Genomic DNA, 25,302 nt, shown 5'->3' with positions numbered 1-25,302 from the left:
TCCGCGATGCCGATTGGTTCTCTTGCTGCGCTTACTTCATTTGCAGCTGTCATTGTATATTTTGACAGTTGTGTGTATCAAGGAGTTAATAATGTAATATAGTAATAGCATATAATGTTAAAGCTAAAAAGCGCGCGCGAAGCGCGCGTCTGTAGTGTCTAGTACATCTAAAAAATAAATGGAATATCTTTGGACGCAGATTAAAATCGATTTGCAGGATAATCGCATTCCATGCAAATCTTACAAAAGGAAGCGAACAATCACACTGAACAACTTCAGACACTCAAAGGGATGTTTGAGCATATGCATGGTCATTGTAAAAAGACTTGTGTGCTACCTTCACATCAGCGGTCTAATGTTTTAACATAAACGAGAAAAATCAACAAGAATCGAACGTTATAAATATATTTTTCATCGTTACATGGCAGTCTAGAAATAACATTATGTAAGTAGTCGTTCTGAAATTGTAGCAAGGAGAGTTTCAACAAGTTCGGGCAAGTAGTTTAGCCTCCCGGGACACGCGGGTGAGAGCGTATGCGGCACAGAACCGAAGTATGGTCGATAGGTAACGAGTCGTGAAGCACGATTAAAACTTTAAAGCGTTTTCTTCGAAAGCCGGCAGTACCGTCTAACGTAGGACTTTGTCGCGGTTTCCGAAATGCGTTTTCCGGTCGGTTAGACGGCTCGTTCGGGACGATATTACGATTGTCGATAAGTGTATTTTCCGTTATCTTCTTCGTCCATCGCCGAGCGCTGAAATTCGAGAGTTAATATCCGACTAAGTACATTTAAGCTCCAGCAATTTTGATAATACTTGGTTTTCTCGAACGGAATTGATATCTTTATAAAGAGATCGGTAAACGACAAGATGTTTTCCTTCTTATCCGGTTTATTCTTGTAACCGAAAATTCATCCAAAATTTCTAAAAACTTGTCTGAGACATTCCGTATTAAAATTAATAATTAGCTACAACATCAACTGCCACTTTTTTACAATTCTCGTTCTGCATTGTAAAATTTATCTCGTGTGAATCAATATTTTAGCAGCGACAGTAATGCAGATTTTTGTTTCCTTTTTTTTTTAGAAAGTGTTAATGACGCACTGTGAAATAATATAACACAGTTCAGTGACAGCTCGCTCAGGAAAATATAGACGTGCTGGAAAAATGGCCGTACAAGCACTAAGTATTCCCAGAGGTGAAAGAAAAAAAATACACCTCGAAAATTAATTCGCGTATCGCGAAGCGTTCGATGTTAACACCAGTGCTGTCCCGCCGCGAGTCAGTGAAAGCGTCATTCCCCTAGGGGTCATCCGTTTGGCGAACGGATGACCCCTGACTACTATTGCCGAGTGATCAGTCGCGCAAGAATCCTGCGGGAAATCGAACATTATAACGAAACATATCGGTCGCGTCACTATTGCTACCGAGCCAATTGCTGCGCACTGGATTCACTGCACTGCACACTGTATGCTATTTATGTGTGTAAACAATTCTTCTTTTAACAAATAGTAGTTAATGAATAGTATTATATAATTTTAATGAATGGTACAATACATACAATAAAATATGTAACTTCATGAGTAATGTTGTATAATAATATAGAGTTTGTCAAAGTAATCAATCACAGTATTAATTGACCGATTAAATGCATAAAGAAGAGCCTCGTATTCAAATTAATTCCGTTCAAACCTTTCAGCAAAAACCAAATCTTTTTAATACTTTTAATTTGAACAATTATCATCGTTTATACGAAAAACTTGCCTTTTTTGTAGATATTAATATTTATGATATTCAAATAATAAAATTTTGTTTTTTGGCATAAATTGTATCATGTATCACATTTGGTCAAGTGTGATCGACACATTTCCCCTAGTAACGCACTGACGTTAAATGACGTTTTAATGACGTTTTGGGACGTCTAGAGACGTCATTAAATCGTCATTTAACGTCAGTGCGCTACTAGGGTCAATATCGAATCAGTCCTCAATCAGCAAGCAAGTTATCAGCAAGTTACGTTCAGTCTTCGTCGCACACATCGAGAGGATTAAAATAGTCAAATCTATAAAAAGACAGAAAAATCGAAGAAATCGACTTTACTTCCTCTTATATCTTCGGCTGTTTTCCCAACTTACTCCACCGCGTGTGGGCTACGTAATCAAGTAGAAGAGACGTGTGTTATGAGGCGAAGCCGATCGATATCGAGTGGAGGTTACATAAAGGGAAAAAAAAAGAAGGGAACACGTGTTAATCGTTATGGGACACGCGCGACAACGCACGCTTAGCCGCGTTTAAAAATAGACTTGTGATACGCATACATGATACGACTGGTGGGGGAGTAACTCAAAAATTAGCGTAAGCTCGTAGTCCCGTTCTATACATATATAACCGTCGGGACAGATTTGATGAAAATCTCCCAACAAACTGTCGTGTATCGCGCGTGTTCCGCTTCGAGCACGGTGGTGACCAGCAGCGGAACGACGACATTAAAGCTCAAATGGTGAAAAAAAACGCGACGATTCGTGCGCGATCCGGCACTTTCGACATAACACGTACAATAATTTAAACAAACGCACGAAGGAAGTGAGGGAACAGCATTGCAAAAATGTGATAGTGTAGTAATTTGATAATTGCACGCAGCCGACAATGTTAATTAACGAAACCGTAAAGATATATCAGGCTGTTTATAGGTATGTTATCGCGATCGGAGATTATATCGCAGATAAGAGCATTGACATTTGACGACAAATGCGCATCAATCATGTAGAATCGCGCTTATATTCGTAATGGATCGATCTCTAATCTACTTACCGCGCGTGAGATTGATATTACCGAATTAGTGTTGTGTAGAAATCACGATATCGATCGTACAATTTCACGCACGGTGAAAGATTTATTAAATTTAAGAGCGCGACACTTTATACTCGATCGTATCAAAACCCGTCCGTTGCGGTTGGGATATCGCCATTCGCCACTGCATTTTAAACCACGACATTAAAAGAACGCAGGCAATAACTCCGGGTGTAGTGCGTGTATAAGCGGTAGCCTAGAAATCGTGCTTAAAGTGACCGCGTATGCATATCGTATCGTATATCGCTGCCTCGTAACCGATCTTATCTTACCTCCTTCCAAGTGAAGAAATTTTACAATCCAACCACGTCTAACAAAGTGGCTTCTAATCAACCGCGAAAATTACACGACGTCGACGCGCCGCGCTCCCAACCTGTTTGTTACGAAGCTACACAATACAATTAATATATATAATATATATAATTTTACAGACGAATGTTTGTCGCAAGCACAATGTAGAAAAATATATCGAGTTTTCTCTCGCGAGTATGGGAATCCACGGGAAAAGGAGTTGCAGCGTACGCGCGTTATCGATAGGAGCGGTTACCGTAAAAAGCAGCTATAGCTCGGCATTTGTAAAGATAGTGCACGTGCGGAAACACTTTGGCACAACCCCCTCGACAGTCATAACATTGACACGTTATTATTTTCATGATCTGTCATCCGCCACGATGGAAGAATTCTCCGAGCGAGAGAAGGAGGGGGAAGAGAGGGAGGAGAGAGAGTTTTCCCTTATCCCTTTCATCCCTACCCGTCCTTATGTCTGACGTTGACATATCGTTCACGCCGCCACTGACTGACGGCTCGCCATTGGTCGACGGCGTTCCGCCGTTCCTCATGATACGCAATTTCCCATAGGAGGCCGCGACCTACCCCGTCACCAGACGCCTCTGATCTCATCGACTTTTTATCGCGCTGATAGAAGTACCTCTTATCCATCCTGCGATAAGACTCGAGAGAAGAACTGGCCCTCTATCCCGCCGGGCTAGCTAACGGCGGGGCTTTAAAGGAGGCAACCCGGCGCCGCGCCGCGCCATTCGCGATTAGTCCCGTAAAATGCTTGGAGCATTAAATTGAGAGAACAATTACGGAGGTAACCAGAGGTACAAAATTAATAAAATATCGCGCTCGCGCTCGGGGTTTCGACATTGACGAGAGTGTAAGCGTTTCCGAACGAGGGGGAGGGGGCGAGAGGATCTCACCGTGGCTTTCGCCGGCTTACGCGTTCCGGAGCGAACAATTAAATTTCACCGGAGAGACCATGAAGCGCTTCATTACGAGAAGATCCTGATCCCATCATCTTTTCATCACGTTGATGGGAGAGACATTTCTTCTTCTTATCTTGCCCCTGCCTTGCCCGACAGCAGTCCCCCGCATTATTATGACAGAAATATAATCCTGGAAGTCAAGAGCTCCATCAATCTAGAGAGGCGTATCGTTGAACACGTAACACGTTGATTAATATGCGACATTTATAATTGGGTTCAGTTCATTATTTCCGCGCGCTTACGAATGCGAATTCGTGACTTTCAATTACGAACAAAGCTCGCGCTCGTTAACGAAACAAGATATTCCTCCGACGCACGAATCGCTATCGTGATTACGGAGAAAATGAGGAGGGGTACGTGTCGTAATCTAGATATTTTCAATGGAGATTTTATGAAGGTGGAAATACTAGAAATGAGAAATGCCGATTTCAGAGAGCGCTTTGTTATAACGACGCGAGAACGCGACGCAAGTCTGCGCGTGATATCAAAGGTCGATGCGATTCCGTCTTATATAATGCCAAGGACTCGCTTCTTTATCTACGTGACTATAAGCGAAGTATAAATGGGCCGTCGGAGACGGTTTCGTAGATAGATACAAAAGTGACTCAAGCTTCAAGACTCAATTAGGAATACGAGATGAGTGAGTCGGGCGCCTTATTGTTAGAGATCAGACGAGCTCGCTAGAATCTTTTGTGCATCTTCGTCGCCTAATGACGGATTATTTGCACCGCTTGGGAATTCTCTCGCTGCTTTAATTTAGCCGCAGTCTTTCCTCCACGTACTCGCGGAATCACCGTCCATCCTCCGCCTCTACCGCGAAAGGTCAGATTCCTCATCGCCCGAGGCTTTCTACGTTATCTGCATAGACCCACCCGCTGATATGGCACATCGCGAATCCACTTTTTCAGTCGTAATACAAACGAGGGAAACTTGGTAACTTCGTTACTACGTAAATCCGTAAATGCCGTTTCTTTCAAAGATACATTATGATAGTACCAGGCTATAATAATGAACGTAAAATGCTTTCATTAGTCATAAACGACTCTGAAAACAACGTTTATTAAATAAGTTGTTTTGTATGATGTAAAGTATCACACAAAATAACATAGATGTATCTTTCAACGCAAGCATCATGCTCGATTTAAGTTGCGAAGATTTCACTCGAGCAAACTTTCAAGTTGGAGAGCGATCCGTTTATGGCAAATTTGCAGCTCGCGTTTCAGCATGGAGAGCGCGTGTTCGCGTTGATAATCGCCGTTGTAATTGAGAAATCGCTAATGTAAAAGCGGCTAATGCTCTTTGAACGACGCCGATATCAGTGAACGATTAGCATTACGACGCGACGCGACGGCGCGGCGGCAACGGTACGGTGGAGGAACGCGCGGAGGATAGATACATTACCCGACGTGACAACATCCATTTCTCCGTTACTCCTACGGCCTCTCCTTTTTCCTAGAGCAACCATGAATCTCCGTTGGCGGCATTGTTACGAGATCGGGAAAAACGAGCGGCTAAACCGGTACGCGGATGGTCTTCGGCAGTTCCTTAAAGGGAGATCGAGAGGTCTGCTTCAATGACCGGACGCGATAGTAGGGAGTTCACTGAGTAAAGAATAGAAACAGCAGCTTGATCGACGAATACCGTAAGGATGTATAAAGAGAGGGCGGATACCGACATTGTAGAAAGAAGTTGAAGCGAATGAACTTTTCTCGGAACATCATCGAACGATATGTGTGCTCAATCAATGGTTTACGTTAGTTCGATCTCAAAATTGGAAAAGAAAATGGAATAGTGCAGTTCTTCGTTACCAGCCAATCGCAAAAGAATTGCTTTAATGTAAAAGAGAAAAGAAATCAAGCAACGTGAAGATTTACTGCAATTGTAACGTCAAGGACGATATTATCCAATTTCTACGCAATTTCTATGGAAATAATAGTATTTACGGCGTTTAAATGGCGCAAAGTTAGAATTTAACATGCAAAGTAACGGCAATTGTGCTATCTTACGGGAGGAACTAGTTCTACATCAAGTCAGATGTCGTGAACTAACTTGGTGCAATTGTTACACACGTACAACTGCCAACAAATTGTTTACGGCGAATCGCGGAATTGGGTCGAGTTAAGCGTATGTCGTCTATAATAGAAAGCAGGAAGTAAAAGAATAAACTAATATTAAACTAATATTTAATCAATATGTGTACTTCCTACGAACATTTATATACCATCAATCTGCGATTACTAAATAAGATTATACATAAGATTATACATTTCAACTGTGATTAAATATAAATCGCTTCATTTTTTCTTTTTTAATCATCTATCTATTTTTGTCTCCAATAAAGGAATAAAAGTCGCATAACTTAACAAATATAATAACTACAAAATAAAGCAATTTAAAAAATATTAACAAAAAAACATTAAAAATTCAGAATAACAAGACGCTTCCGCCAAAATCCGGTATCTTCGCTTTTTTTATCTATAATCCCCTACAAAATTTGCTTTATTAACATACTTTTATATCGCGATAATCAGCCCCAAACTAGCGCAGCCGGTTATCGATCACCAAATGATGGTGCAACAGTGGCCTATTTGCGAAATTAATTCGCCATCAACCAAGTACGATGATTGCAGTTTGAGAGATGCCTTTTATTTTGACCTACTTTACTGATTGAGCGAAGTAGGTATACAAACCGATAAGTATACAGACAATTGCGCGATCCTCGCTCGTTTACTATATACTCGGCAACGAGTTACGACGCTCGAGTTAAGCAGGACCTACTCTCGATCAATAAGAAAGTACCGGGATTACGCGACCCTCTTCCCCTCCCTCCCAGTCAGTAAATTAATCCGTCGTTAACAAACCGTGGCATCCTTTATAGTTCTCCTCACCCCGCGTCCTAGCCGGGGTGCGACCAAATACCGGCTGCCATCCGAGACGACGCCAGCCCCAAAGCAAATTACTTAGTGCGGCATCAGGCGACGTCGCGGCTCGTCTGGCGACGTTGATTGTCGAAATCGTAATTCGAGAATCTCAGGACACTGTCGTATCGCGTGTCGCAGCCGGATTAATGCTCTCGACGAAAAGGCACGCACGCATCCGCGAGCCGGATTACCGGACAACGTGAAAGTGCATTAACGGAGGAAAAATGCTAATTTTGCATCGATCTGAATGTAATTGCCCTAAACTGATTTACACGAATAGAATCAACAAACGCATACTAGCAAAACATATTATTTCATTATTACACGATTTCTCTCGCCTTGTGTATTTTATGCTTGAAACATTCCTTTCATCTTTATTCATATGCTTATGACGTAATTCAGGTTCAACATACACTAGGTACTCCGTTTAAGCGTCATATCAATTTTTTAATATGTTAGGTAAATGGAAAGGAAACGTTATGTTCCATTCGCTTTATCGCGAGCGGCTCCGTACAAAGCTGACTCCCGCAGGTTTTTCATCTGGAAGCACCTGCGGCTGAATACTGAACAAAAAGCGACGAGCGACGGCTCTTAGCTCGAAGTAAATTCGTATATCCCGTCGGATCCCGCTGATGCGGGTTGAAACAAGTGGCTTATATCCCCCGCATCTTACCACCTACGCCGCGCCCGCTTATCCTCAACCCTTCCCTCCGATACCAGCAATCGACGATGGCGAAATAACTTGAAATCGTTCCGTGAGACAACGTCGGAAGCAAAATCGATCCCGCCAGCAAGATTCAATCGCGAAAGCTCTCTCGTGTTCGCTGCCGTTGGTGGCTGGATGGCTGGGACTTAAGATTGCAGGTGTGCCGACGTGCATTCCCCGGCTGCATGCGTGCATCAAATTCGCGGTATGCGCTCGAAACCCGACGAGGAAGCGCGAGAATTTGAGGTGCTATTGGAGTCACGCGATTCAGTGAGCAAAGCTTGACGTTAATGTGTAGGTATTTATACTACGAACAATAGAATTAATATTTCGATAATGTCACACGTAATTTTGTTGTGAAACAGGAAAGAAGGAAAAAGTTTCAGAGGGACAAAGCACCTTTTAACAGTTTTTGGTGCAAATTTTAAACAAAAAGTAGCCAAATTGTCGATTTTTCAAACAAAAGGTGCAATATGGATAAGTTACATATTTTGCAGTCATTTATCGATACAACTTTCATTTTTTTAAAATGACAATTCAAGATCAATCCGAAAGACTTAATCGAAAATGTCTGATATTCAAAACTATTCCCTTTTCCCTATATACGCATTATCTATGGGCACGAAAACTACAGACGCAATCATTCGTGCGGTAAGCGCAATTTCCAAGCGAACAGAATGAGATCGAGATATCCGTATGTAATCCCGAAGAAAGGAGGCTCCTACGTTCCGGCAGCTCCCTCATCGCTGACAGTTATAGGACGTCTCGTTTGTAACTGTCGACACGACAGAATCGGGCTTAAAGCCGGTATGTATTCCCCGAAAACCGACGGGGAAATATTGGATTCGATGTATCCGGAAAAAGAAAAGAGATTCAGCGGTGGGCTGAGTTGAAAATATAACTAAAACGAGCGATGTGCAAATCGAAGGACGCGAGAGACTGCGAGAGCCCGCTCTCGTCAAATCGGCCGAATCGCATGATACTTTTTCCTTCTTTGAACACGTACTAGTCTGACGAAAGTAGTGAGTTGTCAATCTCGTCGAGCAGCAAGATTGAAGTAGGTAAGTGACACGTGTGACCGTTGAAATCGATGATCACATAAGATCGTAATTTTACTTCATAAATTTTGCTTCATAATTTCAATCCGAGGGACGTTCCCGAAAAATTTGCAACATTTTTGTGCGAATTGCAGAATTTTTCTTTCTTTCTATCCTCTCAAAAATCGCGCTTATTAATCTCTCATCTTTTAAACCAATAATTCTTAAAGTAAACTCTCAAGTTATTAAAATTCGCTGCGTTATCGAAATAAGATTATTTTAATCGATCCCGTGCAAGCTTGACCGCGTTATATAAATACATTTACGTTCCTCTTATTGGAAAATATGTCGGCTACACAGTGAATGATCAAAGGTCGGTAGCTCGTGTAGATGGAGAACGTTGTAGAGCATGAAATAACCGATAACACGTCGAGATGATTCGCGCGATGTACATTAATGTGTCTACCTTATCGTGTCTCTCCGAAACTTTCGTCACGGTCATTAATCATTTAACAGCGCAAATTGAATTCAAAAAAGCCATCAGTAAAGCCACCTTAAATATTTATCTAAATTCATCAATCAGCATAATAGTGTTAAGAATATCGATTTTGTTTCAACCATCGGTAGAAGTCAATAAAAGATAATTATGCATAATAGAATAGTAAACGCATCAAGCAAAATTTACGTAAAACACGAAAACTATCGCATACAAAATCTCAGCGTCAACGTTGAAATTAAAATTCTATTTAATCCCACATTCCATTACGATGCAAATGAAAATTCATTGTACCGATAATGATAACAGCGAACGATAAGCTGGACATTAACTTGGTTGACAGTGAATACTCTATATATCACTCACAGTTTAAACGCGAAGCCCACCGAACAAATACACGTCCCAATAATATTAGCAACAAATACAATACATTCAGCGGAAGAGGGCGAGAGGTGCCGAGTGAATTATGTTACGGCCAAACAACAGGGCACCGTGAAAAACGCCCGGACGATAATCCGCTTTGTCCATTATTAATGCCGAACGATCAATTTTGTGTGCTTTTTTTTCGCGCGTATCGCGTAACTGCAGGTCAAATTGCAGCTCTAAAATTTCCTTAACGCGACAGTTTTCCATAGTTTACTTTGATTACAAACGAATAGACGAGTCTCTCCCCAATCCTTTATACACGAAACTTTTTAGTCCAATGGCGGACGTCGATGAAAGTTTCATCCCGAAAATTAACTGGTTGCTCGCGATTAAGCGAAGGAAATCCACTTCTCGATTAGAGTTACGCGAGGAATTATCGTGCCGGCAATGTCACAGCGTGAAATAAACTGCCGCGGGGCGGAGCGTAAAGTTCCTGAAAAGAGCGGAGAGGAAAAACGAAATCGGCGAGATTCTCCCTCGTGCTGGCGCCTACCTTTTTTTGTGCCCCATCGATCCGTATCACAAAGGAAGCGAGGGCAGCCAATGAATCGTGAAGAGCTCCGGGATAAAAATTACGCGGCAATAAAGCGTGATATTAACGCAAGTTGCATGTGCCCCCCGTGAAGAGATCTTACCTCTGAGTCACGTAGTCATAGAAATGAAGACTTTGCGCGTGAAAGGCGACCGCGCGATAATCTCTCGCCGAGAATAAAAGAGTTTCTTTAAAACGTACGTGCCAAGTGCTGGAAACTTCGAGCGAACTTGAAAATACACATAGATATATGTAGTCGCCAAATAAACGCGGGTTATAAAACGATACTAGACCAACATTATGAAATGTTGACAACTAGCTAAGAAATATACGACTCCTATATTCGAATATAACGTTTAAATCGTAATATAAAGCTATGAAACCATCTTTGTGCCTAGCATCTTTAAATCCAAAGTGCGATTTTTAGGAAGAAGCAGAACTAAAGTAAGATAATTAAAATACGTGACTAATGTGACAATATTATTAGCAAATTCGTAGAAGCTTCTATCTACTAATAATATTATACCGCATTAGTCACGCACTTTAAATCTCAGTCACGTCAACTAGGTCAGCTATGTCAACTACATCAACACAACATTGATATCAATCAAGCGATCACGTCTAAATGAAGCGGACCTCAATTTTCATCACGTGCGCCTAGCTCACGTAGACCGCGAAATGTACCTAATTTCCCGCGAATGGATTTAATTCTGAAGAGCGGTTTCCAGTAAAAATGCCCTTCAAGGTGGAAAGTTTATTTCGAAATTCCTCTCGGTCGTCTCTACCTCGAAAGTCGGAATCGCAATCGGCCGTGCAGGCACTTCATCGTTCCGCGACGCGTTCTCGTCGTATGTGCCGCAACGAGGAAATTAAGAAATGAGATTACCAGAATGGGGTGAACGCGTGAATGGGAGAGCGAACGAGCCGTAGCCAGGAGAGATGCGGCGAGGACACGCGACAAAAGGGTGCATTACGCAACGGTGCAGTGGGTTGAGAGTTGGGAAACGGAAGCGGGAAGGGTAGGACGGTCCGAGAATGCCGGGGTACGGCTGAGAAGTAAGAGAAGAAAGTCGGAAGAACTGCGGGAAGGGAACTGTGGCGGATCGGTTCGTTAAACCACCTCGGAGAAAGAAAACTCAGCGTGTGTATCCCGATACATCGCCTCTCGCGTTTTCCTCCTCGATATCTCAGCAGCAGCAGCAGCAGCAGCAGCAGCAGTAGCAGCAGTAGCAACAGCAACAGCAGCAAAAGCAGCAGCACGTGCTAAGGTCCGCGTATCGTATACGCGTGTGTACACGTACGTGTCGTGTGCACATGAAGCGAGACGCCACGCCGCAACGACCGTTCGCATACGAGCCCTGGTCTTTTCTTTGATAGCGAATAAACCCGTTTTCTCTATTTTTAAAGACACGCTCGTCCCTCGTATTTGCTATTTATCGACTACCTCGCTCGTGCCTGCATGCCCGCTTTTCCTATCTGCCCGGCCTGCCTGCCCGTGTTTGCACTTGGAAGAAGTGGAGCAGCTTGCGTCCACGAACACTTTAATCTTTTCTTCTTTATCCGTCCGCACTCTGCCTGCCGCTATATACGCTACATACGATATTGCAAACTGAGTTTTCTCACGAAACGCTACCGGCATCTCGAGATATTTACGGTTAACTGGAATGCACTGGAATGCATAGATTCCAGTTCGATTCGATCGTAGTTGTAATTTTACATTCTTAGAAGCAGAAAACGTGCTTTAGCGTATTTATATTTTTCTCCTATATTATGTTGTCATATTTTTGTGCTATTTTTATCTTAGCCTTGCTTTTGCTTGCAATGTAATCGCGTCCTGACTATGATGCATTTTTTAACATATTTATACGTTTTCTAATCTTAGCGTCAGCAATAAATATAATCACTAAAAATATTAATAAAGTACTTCGATCTTCTAAAGATGCACAATTTATCGAACGTTCGTTTTACACTAACTAATTGTGTTTTACATATAATTTCGATCTACGTTTCAGTTAAATAACGAAAACGTAATCACAATGTTGAGCGAAATATAAAAAACAGTGCGTGAATGACACTTGACATACTTAACATCGTTAGTAATTGCTAGCTTTTCAGATATATTTATTATTGAGAGTGGTAGAGAAGAGAGAGCGAGAAAGAAAGGAAAGAGAAAGAGAGAGAGAGAGAGAGAGAGAGAGAGAGAGAGAAAAGGAGAGAGGGAGAGAGAGAAAATGCGATATTCGGCGTTGTACACATTCCTCCATTTTCTATTATTACGACATGTTATAACCATGTTATAACCATGGCCACCAATAATTATAATAACGAATTCCCACGCCCGATTTGACGCGTTTGCGCCGATGCCTCTTACAACGCAAATACGTCACGACATTCGCTAACGTTGCAAGTTCGGTCTGCTTTACTGTAAGAATTATCGATCATACCCGCCGTAAAACACAAGTATGCAGAAATCACGTAGGTACGGTGAAAAATATAGGGCGCCCGGTAAGTGACTATGTCATAACTATGAATCTTACAAGGTGGCAGACGTTTCTGTAGAGCCACCTCTAACAAGAAATAAGTGAAATTGATTTTACCCAGATCTATCCACAGAACACACACACACACACACACACACACACACACACACACATATATATAGATACAAAATCTATAGTTGCACGTGCTATACATTGTTGAATCAACTGGAACATATCTAGCTTAATTAATAGCTTTGGTACATTTATTGACTTTTTTCTTTTCCTTTTGTTTTTTATTTATTCGCTTTTTCCCAAACATATCGAAAATATAATCGTGTGTGATTCGCGCGCTTTGAACAACGCCGATAGAGTTTTCACCGCAATATTTCTGCGTGTGCAAATGACACTCGACAAAAGCCACTCTATAACACGTAACGTCACAGTCGATAATTGTTACATTCGAACATGTTTTTGTTATTACGACACGCGCAGCTTGCCCTTCGCAATTTTCAATCGATGTAATTGCGTTAGTGTAAAATCGCCAATTGTCGGATCAATAAATGAAAAGAAAATTTCGTAAAGAAATAAGAAAAAAGGAAAAATTATGGAACATTTCAATAATTTACATGCCAGATACAAGTGGGAAAATGTTTTCTATATAATCCTCTAGACTTTAATTTACGACTTTGCTCGAGAATACGAAGTCTTTAAAGACTTGGTATTTATTGTGTAAATTTCAAAGATTTCTGATTGACAACCTATAGAGATTCGTCAATATGTGTAATGTCTAGAAAAACTGATCGATTTGATCACTGATATCAAATATTGATAGACGACCACTTTGTTCGATCGAGGAATTAAAGGCTCTTTAGCTAGCAACTCCGGCGCATTCTTAATCTTTAACGCGCGCCAAGAGAGAAGACGATTTAATCTCACCGTGAGCGCGGAGCGGATTAATAAACGAGCTGAAAGCGTCCATCTGCGGCACCGACACGAAAGCATGAAAACCTGAAGAGACTACGAGACATCCTTCTAAGGCTCTAAACCCGGAGCCAAGAAAGCTCCGGCGTCGTGAAAGTGTCGGCGCCGTGCCGCGCGCCGTCCCGTATCCAGAAACGACGCTGAAGTACTTGCAAAATCGCAGTACGTGTCCGAACTTCCCCCAGCCTCCGACCTCTCCCCCTCCCCCCGAGTCTCACTTGTCCAACCCCGTAAGTTTCCCAAACTTGGTGGCGTAGCCTCGCCTATTATAACGACCAAGTTCCAGTCTGTCCGGACCCATCCGTCCACGCACACCAGCGTGATGTCCTTTAATATATTCCCATGTAACGTGTCACCGGCTATGTCCATGTACACGCTCGGCTTGTGTCCGTACGCGTGTTTCCGGCCCTACGTCCTTTAAACTCAGGTCTGTTCCTGTCATAAGACGACGCGGCGCTATCGATCGATGCTAACCGAAAAGCGATACGAGGATGCAAACGAACGGCCAACAAAGACAGACAGAGACTCCTTTGAAGACTTTGATAATTGGACATTTCTGTATAGAAACGAGTTACATCTCACCATTATTATTATTATTATTAACTCTAATAAAGCATTCCATGGTAAAAAAAAGAAAATAATTTCTTTCTTGAGTTCGCTTCAATGTTTATATTAAATTATTTAGTAGAAAGAGAAAGAGAGAGATTTAATTGTGCATAGTTGAACTTATTAAGTCAATAAACGGAGTTTAAATCGTTAGAAAAATATACCAATTATCTATTTTCCACTTAGAAGGAAAATCTAAAAACATTAGCGACGATATGAGTTCCGAACGTGAGGCGTTACGCAATCGGGTACGCGGAAGTAAATGCGAACGCGTAAGGCAAAATCCAATCAAATCCCTTACCGCCGGAAATACGGATAAGCGACTCGGGTCTTCGTCAATCTCTTGTGATCAACGGAACGGAATCTCTAGACCTTTCTGCCTGATTGACAAGGGCAGAATATCTTTGCGCCTGAATCGCAGCGCCTTAATCGAATTCCCGTCGGTGCTCGGTGAACTTGTTTAGTATCGGGAACCGGAGACAATTGGCCAGAGTAAATGTCGAAGTTGTACGAATAATGTACTTGCGACGCGAATACGCGCGCAAGGAAAAAAATGTGAAGAGATAAGAAGATTTCCATGCAAATTGCCAGCGCGTCGTTATTAAAAAATTCCTTTATCCTCGCCAGGAGTCGTGACTGAAATATTATTTGATTTATCTTTTTCTTAAAATATACATTCCGTTCTCGATGGGAAATTAATTTTCGCGTGACTTGCCTCGATGTTGAAATGATGATGCAAAATTCGTAGACACAAGTTATGCAACCGAAAATACCGGTCAAAGACGGAAATTTAGACGGGGATTAACGAGATCCTCGGAGCTTTTCGCACGAGAGCTCTACGCTGTTAACGATATTGCTGCTTCCATCGTCTCGTATTCAAAATACGCGACAAAATCAATATCGGAATAAGTCAAAGAAATCTTACATATTCGCGAAATTTGATTACGCGTTCGCGTGTTCGTAGCTTTACACTGGTGGCGCCAAGTATAAGTGGTACTTATGAAAAATGCAAGCCGTGCGCTATGCTATGCAATGACTTTGAGATAGTTTGAACTAGTTTGCAGTGGTGTACGGTGCCGACAGTTTATAGTTTAATGAACGAACGTCATTGAGCTACTTGAGGAAAGAAATGTACGATCAACCGCGGTCAGCAAATATAAAAAGCATTGAAGGTTACTCTTTAAATAACATGGAGTACATACTATCGGAAAATCATTAATTTAAATCCACTTATAAAATTATCTACCATATCTCGTTGAAAAATATGTCGACGTGACTCTTAATTTCAAGTCAGTTTGTACAAATATGTGCCAGGAATATGTCATTACAAATTTTTAAAGTCTCTCGAAATCTTAAATTATAGAAGCGGAAAAAGAAGCTTGCGACACACACACACACAGACACATGTACATATACATCTAGCGAATTTCTGCTTGGCATTTAACATTTCGTTTTCCTTTTCACCGCACCAAGGAATTGCGATTGTGTCTGTGTGTCCGAGAAAGGTTGGAACACGAGCGATATAATAAGGTCAGAGGTTTCCACTACGTTACTTATGTCATCTGAACACGAGCGTAACTGCCTAAAGGTTTCATAAAAATAATTGGACGCTCAATGGAACGAGAGAAGACGTCCAAAGAAATGATGCAACGAATTTAACCGACGTAAGTTCTTGATACGTTTCCGCAATATTCTGTATCAACAAAGTGATATCCTCTTATACCATCGACCGACAAAGAACCGCGGATATTTCTCGGTGGCTTCTTATTCCGCACGTAATCATTCACTATGGATTTGCGGAAATGTCTACCGCATGAATCGCGTGGTATCATAAATTCTACCGCGGCTCTGCGTGGCAGTATTCAATTTTATAATTTTAATGTTATGCGCGCGCATTATGTTATTTTATGATATTTTATCTCGTAGTTACACAATGAATTAATTTTCTCGAGCAAAATATGAATTAACTTTAACTGATACTTTAACTAAAAATAAAAGTTTATATGTAAAACTGCAATCGCGAATACTTTTATGAAATTATCAGATTTAAAAGTTTTTAAAGCAATTATTTTTTAAGCTTATGATTGCGCGAGCTATTTTATAGCTTCGATAAATGTGATTCTATGATTGTAAATACACAAATTACAATTATCTATATCTTCTTTTTTTACATATGAAAGGGAAGGAAAATTGGATCTGATTCTGGCTAGTCAGAATTAACGATTCCATTCGGAAAAAAAAAGAAAGAAAAAGCGAATAGGGATCATCGATGCCGGAAAGCGATCGGGCGCTTGTTTTTCATTGGTCCTGACAAAAATATATTTTGCCTCTCTGGTTCTCGTTGCGACATTCTCTATCATGAGAGTCAGACAAAAATAAAATTGGAGCTTGCCGATGTATCGGTATAAAGTTTGGCTTTGTCTGATATTTTCTACCGAACGGGACGAATGCGCGGCATAGAAACGGCGCAGAAGTATAACTCCCAGTTTGTGCTTTATAGAAACAGACAAGAATATAGGAGATTCGTAAAAATGTAAAAATATGAAGATATGTTTTTCTTAAATATTGTTTCAAATACAATTATTAAAAGCATTGAGTTTCCAATAAATGGCACATAACGAACGTTAATAAAACGCTCGGATAAATCGAGAACGATTTTTGTGAGATTGCCATTTATTTTGCATCGTAGAACATATTCCAAGTTAAATATTAACTTCGATCGATACAAAAACGGGACAATTTATTGCGTTAATATTTCATATTTTACATCTGTCGTCGTACGCGAAATTAGCGGAACGGATCAACTCGTTATACGAAGTAAGTAAAAAGGTAACGTAGGCTACTAGGTAGAGGAGGCTACTAGGAGTGCAACGCTAATAATAACGCGCGGTCGTGATCTTGTCGTGTGTTCGTTCAAACGCAACAACTACCGTATTGACGGGACGTATAAGAGGACGTACGCGCAACACCGACATACCCGATTTCTCGTCGACGGTGATACCGCTCCCAGCAACATACGAGGCAGCCTTCATTAGTCCGAGGAACAACAGCACTACACTCCACATGTTCTCTTGTTATTCCGCGCAAATCCTGGTGACGGAAAAGATTGCGATGTAACGATGCCGTGTGCGGGGATACGCACTCTCTCCCTCTCTCCTCTCCGATCCAGCACAACCGATCTGCGGTCAACTCGTCTACGAGCCGACTGTGTTCGCGTCCTGCTACCCACGTTAAGTCATCATTTCAATAGTCATGGAATCACTCACGGGCATTTACGCCACGATCATCAGCTCGACCGGCACCATCCCCTTCTCGTCCGAGTTGGAGTCATAAGAGGCGATCTGTACTCGCGACTGGCGATTATCACTACGTTCACGACTAGCTTCGCTCACTCGCGCGTTTTTTTAAATTTCTACGAAAGACACGCAGCGACGAAATATCAACACAGATAGCCGATAATAAATGTTTTCTTTCGATCCACTTAAAAGGCGCATCCCCCGTCGCCTACTCTGTCAAATATCCCGGCTCCGACGCGCGGTCGCCAATCTACCAGCAATAAAGCGCTTTTGGTACCACCGCGGCACCGCTGCTGTGCGTCCTGTTTTCGTCTCTAATTAAACATTAATTAAAACACCTGCGGCACCCGCGCATTCTCTGGCCGTGCACCGCTTCTTTTTTATCCTCCCTTCTCTCTCTCGCCTCTGTCCTTCCTTCCTCCCTCGATTCCCGTTTCACCACTGTTCGTTCGTTATTAAAGCGCGGTACGAGCGCGGTAATCTCCGAGACGGTGGAAAATCTCTTGCACTTCCGGTCTATCCAGGCGCCGCCACCGCCGATAACCCGAAACGTTCACCATGGTACCAGAGATCCCCAATGGTGTTGGAATGATTCGAGGAACAGTTCACCACTCGTTGTCGAAAGAACGAGGAGCTAGGGAAGATATAAAGAACGTTCTCCACCGATCCGCCAAAGACGGATGATTTTTCAAACCCGAGCAACAAACAGTGAATCAGTTGATATAAACGTAGTTGCGATCAAACAGTCTCCAGATTTATAATGCTAAATTGTCCATTATGTAGATATTATCGCGTCTCCAAGTTTTACTTTCATTTGCGTTACGGAACACGACACTGTCTTTTCGCAATAACGATCCTGGCTCCCGGCTCTTATCCACCCAGGCTAATTACAAAATCGACACGATCTTATGTCTGATCACTTCGTGTTCAGCCACAATTAGAAGTACGTCGTACGATCTTCGCGCTGGATAAACGCTTATCGTTTCAAGAATGTGCGAAGATGATTTATTTAAACGTTAACAATAACTCTGACGAGATTAAAGACATTCAAGGTTCACTTGGACAATTCTGGCTCACCGAACACGAGTTTGTCGATGGCGAACTATCGCAATATGTATATAAAAACCGAAGGACTGCGGAGATGTTCAATCACGTCGGACCACCACAGATTTGGGGGTTTTCCTGGAATCGGTCCAAGTAACGACCTAGGGGACGCAAAGGCCTGCAATCACGTTGGGGCAGCAATAATTGCGAACCACCTGGAATCGATTCGAGAGAGGATTGAAGAAACCGACGAATCCGATCACACAGTCAGAATTTTTTTTATCGATCAGAGATCATCCAAAACGTGGAACACCAAACCAGAGAATCTTGTGACAATTTTCATTCATCCCTTTGCAATAAATCATTTCGTCGCTCGCATCCAGTACATTACAGCTCGCACATACGTCAAAAGATTAAAAGCACATTAGGGAAATGAATATGCCTGTCCGTCGATGAAAATTCTGCGAACGCGTCCGTTGCAATGAACTTCGTTTAACACGGAAAGAAGAAAAGAAAATGTGAATTATTGCCTTTTTCACCCTATTCCTGTTTACATCCGTTTCACGGAGTCTGACATGTGCGAGTCGCGCGTCAAATTCGACAAGGTTCCACGCGTGTCGTCCGCGACGTCGCTGAGAAAACTTTGCAACACGTCGCGCACGTGTGATTTTCGGAGCTGCCGTCGGTTATCCCTTTCCCGGATTATCCCTCGATTATTTGCAAGTGGCACGAAGAGACGCGCGACAGCCACCCCTCGCGACGCAACGTAACACGCCACTGGGAACACGTGGTTCTCGACCGACGACGGACGGCACACTGACGGAAAAGACGAGCAAACGGCGCCGCGACGGACGCGCAGCCTGCAAAGCCTCCGAGGAGGTGGTGGTGGTGGTGGAGGTGGCGGTGGCGGTGGCGGTGACGGAGGAAGAGCGGAGAGCGCGGTAAAAGGGGTTTTCGGACTCGTGCACCACCACCGCCGCCACCGGGGAGAATACTAGGGCAGAAAGGGATGTCTGTTTCTATATCTAAAGATGCGCGTACTCGAATAATGCACGTTGCTCGATAGGGTGAAAGGGAGAATACATACGCGTGCTCCTCAACACCCCGTCGCGTCGACCACCTTCTACCCCGCGAAACAGAACGATATGCGAGCGCGAAGTGGCCCGATAGCATCGATAAACGTTTACCCGGGGGTTAGCCGAAAGCCCTGCAAACGGATATTTTATTCCAAACGAGAAACGAGATAAAGTAGTACGTGATGTCGTTTGATCCACTTGTTTATATATACGTGTATGATTAATTAATCATTCATCGATTGCGATCGATATGAACGCACCAATCAGAAGATACAAAATGCATGTTTATTCGCCAAAATCTGAGACGCGCTCTCGCACGGAGAGGTAAATTTAATAGACAAATAATTACTATTAATGTGAATTTGTGCTCACTGATAATTGGGTGTGCTTATACGTAACACAGTGAATCTGTATCTCTCGAGGGGATAAAGATATCCCCGTTTCGGTATCTAACAAGAATATGTACTATTGAACATCGGTGAACGCGAAAGAGATATATAGACCAATATAATGATTTGCCTATATAGTTACGTATACGCGAAAGCACGCGACTATAGATAATAAAAATAAACCAGAAAAAGCATGAGAGGGGACACCTGCTTATTTATTGTGTGAAGCGGCGCGACGCAAAAATAAATGGTTTAAATTATAGTTGTAAAATAACGGCCAACGCGTAAATTAGGCGGGTCGCTGAAACTGTTACGATACCCATGTAATTAGCCGCGCCGTAATATTTGCATATTACTCGGAACTTCTGCACCCGCGGAATGCGACGTACATACATACGTTACTACTGTGCGATACAAAAGGTCAAAAGCGAGCACCGATACACGCGCGATATATTTTACAAAATACCAAACTATATAAATGCACAGCTACAAATCACATAATTTTGATATTGAGTTTCGACTAATTACGCTATGAGCAGTTGAGCAGTGCACGGATGAGTTAGATTGGTGAAAAGATTATTTGGAAATAAAAGATATTTTAAATACTGTGGGAAAGAAAATCTTATAATAAAATATCTCTAACAATTTGCAATTGATTTTTGAATTTTATAATTATAATATGCAATCGACATCTATACATTTTAATACTTTCATAATGTGATAAAACTAGACTCTATCGATATTTCTTTTTTTTTTACTTTCTTCTTTTATTCAATATATCCAGTTCATCTCGGATGCATTCAGTTTTTATTTATCCAAGATATTGGTTAAATACAATTATTTTAATCAATATTGCTATTTTTGTTTTGACTAAAAATAAATTAAATAGGTCGCGTAATACGACATTTCCTTCATGTTTAAAGTTTTGATTCAGTTTGTGATATTTTCTTGTCACAAATATTTGCATTAAATTTACCGAAGGAATCAATAACAACATGTCAAACTGCATACTGCATATTGCACCACGGCAAACAGTACACCCTCATCATAACATTGTAATAATAACATTAATAACTGTCCGATTCTCGACGATCTTGATCTTGTAATATTGATTTCCCGATCCCCGGAAGAAATCTCGCTCACGCCAACGAGGTATTCTCGCGTACACGCGGACGTTGGAATAATAATTTAAAACGATTCGCAAGACAGCGGCCAATTTTCGCGTTGAACGTTAAATCTGGGAGGAGCCCAGGCCATTCCGCTCGGCGCTCGGCGCTCGGCACGAAGGTAGCTCTTGATAGTCGGGTTAAGATGCTTGCGCGTACTCGCTCGTCCGTGCACGAGTGCTTGCTTTCGGTTCAATGTCGAAGACGGTTTATAGTGGTTTAAGAGGACTAGAAGTCGGTGGCGCGGTTGGGGGCTGGGCGACGTTGGATGGGAAGGTGGAGGAACAGATCGAGATAGGGTGAGAGACCTCGAGGCGAAAGAGGCGGATGAGGAAGCAGATGCTCCCCAACCGGTGTCACGGATCATGGTCATCTTGAAAGCTCCTGAAAGGCAGGAATGCCCCGCGCGTCCTCTGAAAGCTATCTCTCCGAGGAGGGAACGACTCACTCCTCTCGCGTCGAGGTCGCGTGGGCTCGTTCTCTCGCACAGATATATGCGTGTGTATGTGTGTGCACGTGCGTATGTGTGCCGCGAATAGTGTGTAAATATGTAGAGGGCTCCCTCCCGAGGACGAAAAATGGCAGGTACTTTGCGGACGACGGTTTCATCCGGGGCTCGTTAACTCGTTTACTCGTGTCAACCTTCGCTTTCACGTTTTTCGCGCGTACATCCCTTCATCGACACCTCTTTTTATTCACCTTTTATAGTTTGCCAATCTGACCAGTTAGTTGACGTAGAAACGATAAATTTCAGAAAAAAAAAAACGTTAACGCTAGATTGACGAGATGACAAAAAGTCAATATTTTGAAAAATAATTATCTCACTCTTTGAATAGTTAGATAAGTTTCCATTTTCTTTTTGGCGTCTAAATTATGCAAAAGAGAAAACTCTTCTGAGAATCGTCTATGTAATTTTAAATGATTCACATATTACCAAAATTGTGCATCAAAAGTTCATAAAACCCATGGTAAACGATCTTGGTTCGTTACTCTGGCGTGCAATATATATTTCCGTTATTTTTGCATAAATCACATTTAATTACCGCGGGGCATGAGATTTCGTGACATCGAGAGAGGCACGAACTCCGCCGCGAGCGGTTATCGTCTCGTGTTCGCGTCGATCACATCGTGGAACACGGCAGACCACTCGATATGACCCGACACGGGAACAATATTTCGCGGAAAATAATATAATATACCATTGTTACTATGTTATGACGCTAAAGATCGCGCGAGCTTGTTAAATGCCGCAGCGATCGGAAGGACCCGAACGCGACACGCATACATCGAACGACTTTGTTCACGCGAAAATGTACGTGAATTTTCATGATCTCCTCTTCCCCCACCCGAGAAATTTTTACGATTGACGGTAATTTAAATAGTTTTTTGTAACACGGGTTCAAATCTTGGAATATTTTTCTGTTTAAAAAGTTCGAATCGGCGGATTTGCGACACTTATAATTTTCATTCGATCTTAAACAGACCGCCGCGAGAGAAGTGATTTTTTTTAAGTTGGTTCTCTGTTACGTAACTTCGCAAGAGCTGTCAGATTTTACTGATATTTAATTTTAGCAGAGAGTTAGACGTCATAATGCGGTATGAAACACTGAAAAGTTTGTCGAATGAATGTGCTTTAGCTCTGAAATATACCATATAATAATGGCTCTCGCTCTAAACAGAATACAATACGTGAATAATACAAATAAAATGTTACGGAACAAAAATCGTGCCGGCGAACTACCAGCTGCTGTAATTGAAGCAGCAATAAATGTAAAGAGAAATATTTGGTATATTTAATAATCCATTATTTAGTAAAATCCTTTACAATTATATAAAGCAGTTCCAATAAAATGGAATCGTTAGTGAAACTGGTTCATTAACGCATCTGTCCCTGATCCAATTAAGGAATTATTGAATATTGAACGTTAAAGTGTTTTACCGAAATCACACGCACACGCACACAAAATAGGCGTGTTATATATTATACAGCATTTGACAATTGTCGCACGAGGTTGCCGTATATAAATTAACTTCTGATCGTAAAATTAATTTATGCAACGTAAATTAGGTATTGACAAACGTGCTGCTATAATACTAATATACATTAATTAATGTAAATCGAATAGTTCATTTACTATTTTATATATAAACGTCGAATAATTGATCGTATAAATCGCATTCACGTCTTTCGATTTCGGGTATATGTGCACATGCACATGCGAACATGTGCATTATTTGTAATTAACTACGCCATACAGTATAATAAGTACATTAATTAATATTTAAAACGAATAGTATGTAAACAGGAAATAATTCAGTAAATTTATATCAGTCTGTATTTACTTTCATACTTAAATAATTGATACGGAGTACGGAAATAACCGACTCGACGTAACTTGATTATATGCAACATTTCTCATGCAAATATTAATTATTGACTTTTGATTTGCTGGAAAAAAGTAGTATCGACGAGAATGCGAGAAGAGTGAAAAATTGTGACGCTTTACTGATTTGGTGACAGGGAGAGAGACCTGGAGTGCCGTGAGCACCGCATATTTCACAAATTTCATGAAATAACGAATGAATAAAAGATCAATCCTTTTTCTCTCCCGCTATTTAATTATATACGGCGTTTATCAAAGCGCAATCACGTGCGTGGTGATCAATCAATTAATAATTACGCAGGTACCATAAATAAATTTACTTACCGGCCGTTGTGCTCGCGTTACCTCTTTCTCTTTCTTGACTACTACTGGAGTCAGCCACGGGGATTCTGTTGCTTTTCCGTTGCTGCATCTTATTGTAAGTTCCTTTCACCTATCGTAAAACAAGAAGATATTAATTCATTATATTTTTTATGTATAACGAGTAAAGCACACTTAACAATTCGTACATCTACAATTCGTGTCAGAATTCAGAATAGACGTTTGTTTTTAATTTTATGTACGGTACAAAAAAGCATTTGAGAAATCAGGATGCGCGCATATATAAAATATATGTTAAAACATTTATATTAAAATACACGACATATATAAAATCATATATAAAATTCTAAAATTATAAAACATAGATTTAATGGCAGTAGAAAATTACAAATTCCAGAATTGTAAAGTGTAAATTTAATAGAAAATTATAAACGAGTACATAAATTTAATAACACAAATAGATATATAAAATTTAAAAAATTATAAATTAAATTAAAAATAATGTAAAATATAAATTAAATTAAAATGTAATGTAAATTATAAATTAAAAAAGACAAAATTTTCCACTCTAAAATCCAATGCAGGTTATATATAGATCGCCTAAAGTGGGATCGCTTAACGAGAGAATTGAATAGATCAATGCGAAAATACGATTATAATTTACCTTCGATTAAACGAGCACAATAACGGAGTAACACGGTCGTGGAGACAAATATGGCGAACACACTGACGCGACGCGACGCGACGTACAACGCGTCGACGGCGACGATACGTTTCGAATTGCCGAATACGCGGCCGGTAGCTATCGGTTGCTCGATCAGCTCGATCACTTTATGCGCGCGACTAATAAGCGAATTAAAAAGACGTGACGAACGAATTTCACCGTTTCGGAAACGAGCAGCGTTCGCGCGTCTGCATGTAGTAAACCGCGAATCGCGGCATCGATCGTAAACTCAAACGAGCCGAACGTTATCGCCGCACCTTGCCCGAGCCCGACTCCGGCAATCCGGCGTTTGGCGTTTGGCATTCGGCGTTGGCTTCAGCCCGTACGCGAGATCACTCGGCCGACGCGGATTACGACCGCGAATACCGCGACTAACTGCGATCGCGCATAATAATCGACGCACCACGACGCCAATAATCGTCCAGCGCTTGATGATTGACGGCGATCGACCAGATACGTTCGCACAGAACTCACTTTCGGCAGCCGCAGCCGTTGCGAGTGTTGCAACGCGAGAAACAGCGCGAGCCGCGAAAAGACTGGAGAAGACGACTCGTAATGCTATGAAACTGGCGCGGAACAGCGCGAGACAAAGATGGCGCTC

The 25,302-nt window shown here is 41.6% G+C and overlaps 1 protein-coding gene across 2 annotated transcripts in view; it reads right to left on the bottom strand.

Moving 5' to 3' along the window:
• The window catches only part of LOC112464437 (nephrin-like), a 347,896-nt gene extending 322,723 nt beyond the window's left edge, over positions 1–25,173 (bottom strand). Inside the window, exons 1-2 of one of the 2 annotated variants that reach the window (XM_025031411.1) lie at positions 24,642–25,173; positions 23,981–24,089 (exon numbers count right to left, since the gene is read on the bottom strand). In XM_025031411.1, the coding sequence (XP_024887179.1) occupies positions 23,981–24,068 (88 nt within the window). In that variant the 5' untranslated portion in view covers positions 24,069–24,089; positions 24,642–25,173. Of the gene's footprint in view, positions 1–17,278; positions 19,442–23,980; positions 24,090–24,641 lie in introns of those variants that run through there. The other variant, XM_025031410.1, reaches the window with a different exon arrangement.
• Between the last annotated feature and the right edge of the window lie 129 nt (positions 25,174–25,302).

Source organism: Temnothorax curvispinosus, unplaced genomic scaffold, assembly GCF_003070985.1.
Source record: "Temnothorax curvispinosus isolate PA1 unplaced genomic scaffold, ASM307098v1 QBEX01014232.1, whole genome shotgun sequence".
Classification (NCBI taxonomy): domain Eukaryota; kingdom Metazoa; phylum Arthropoda; class Insecta; order Hymenoptera; family Formicidae; genus Temnothorax; species Temnothorax curvispinosus.
Note: the sequence above shows the minus strand (reverse complement) of the source record. Positions and strands in the feature narration are given on the sequence as shown.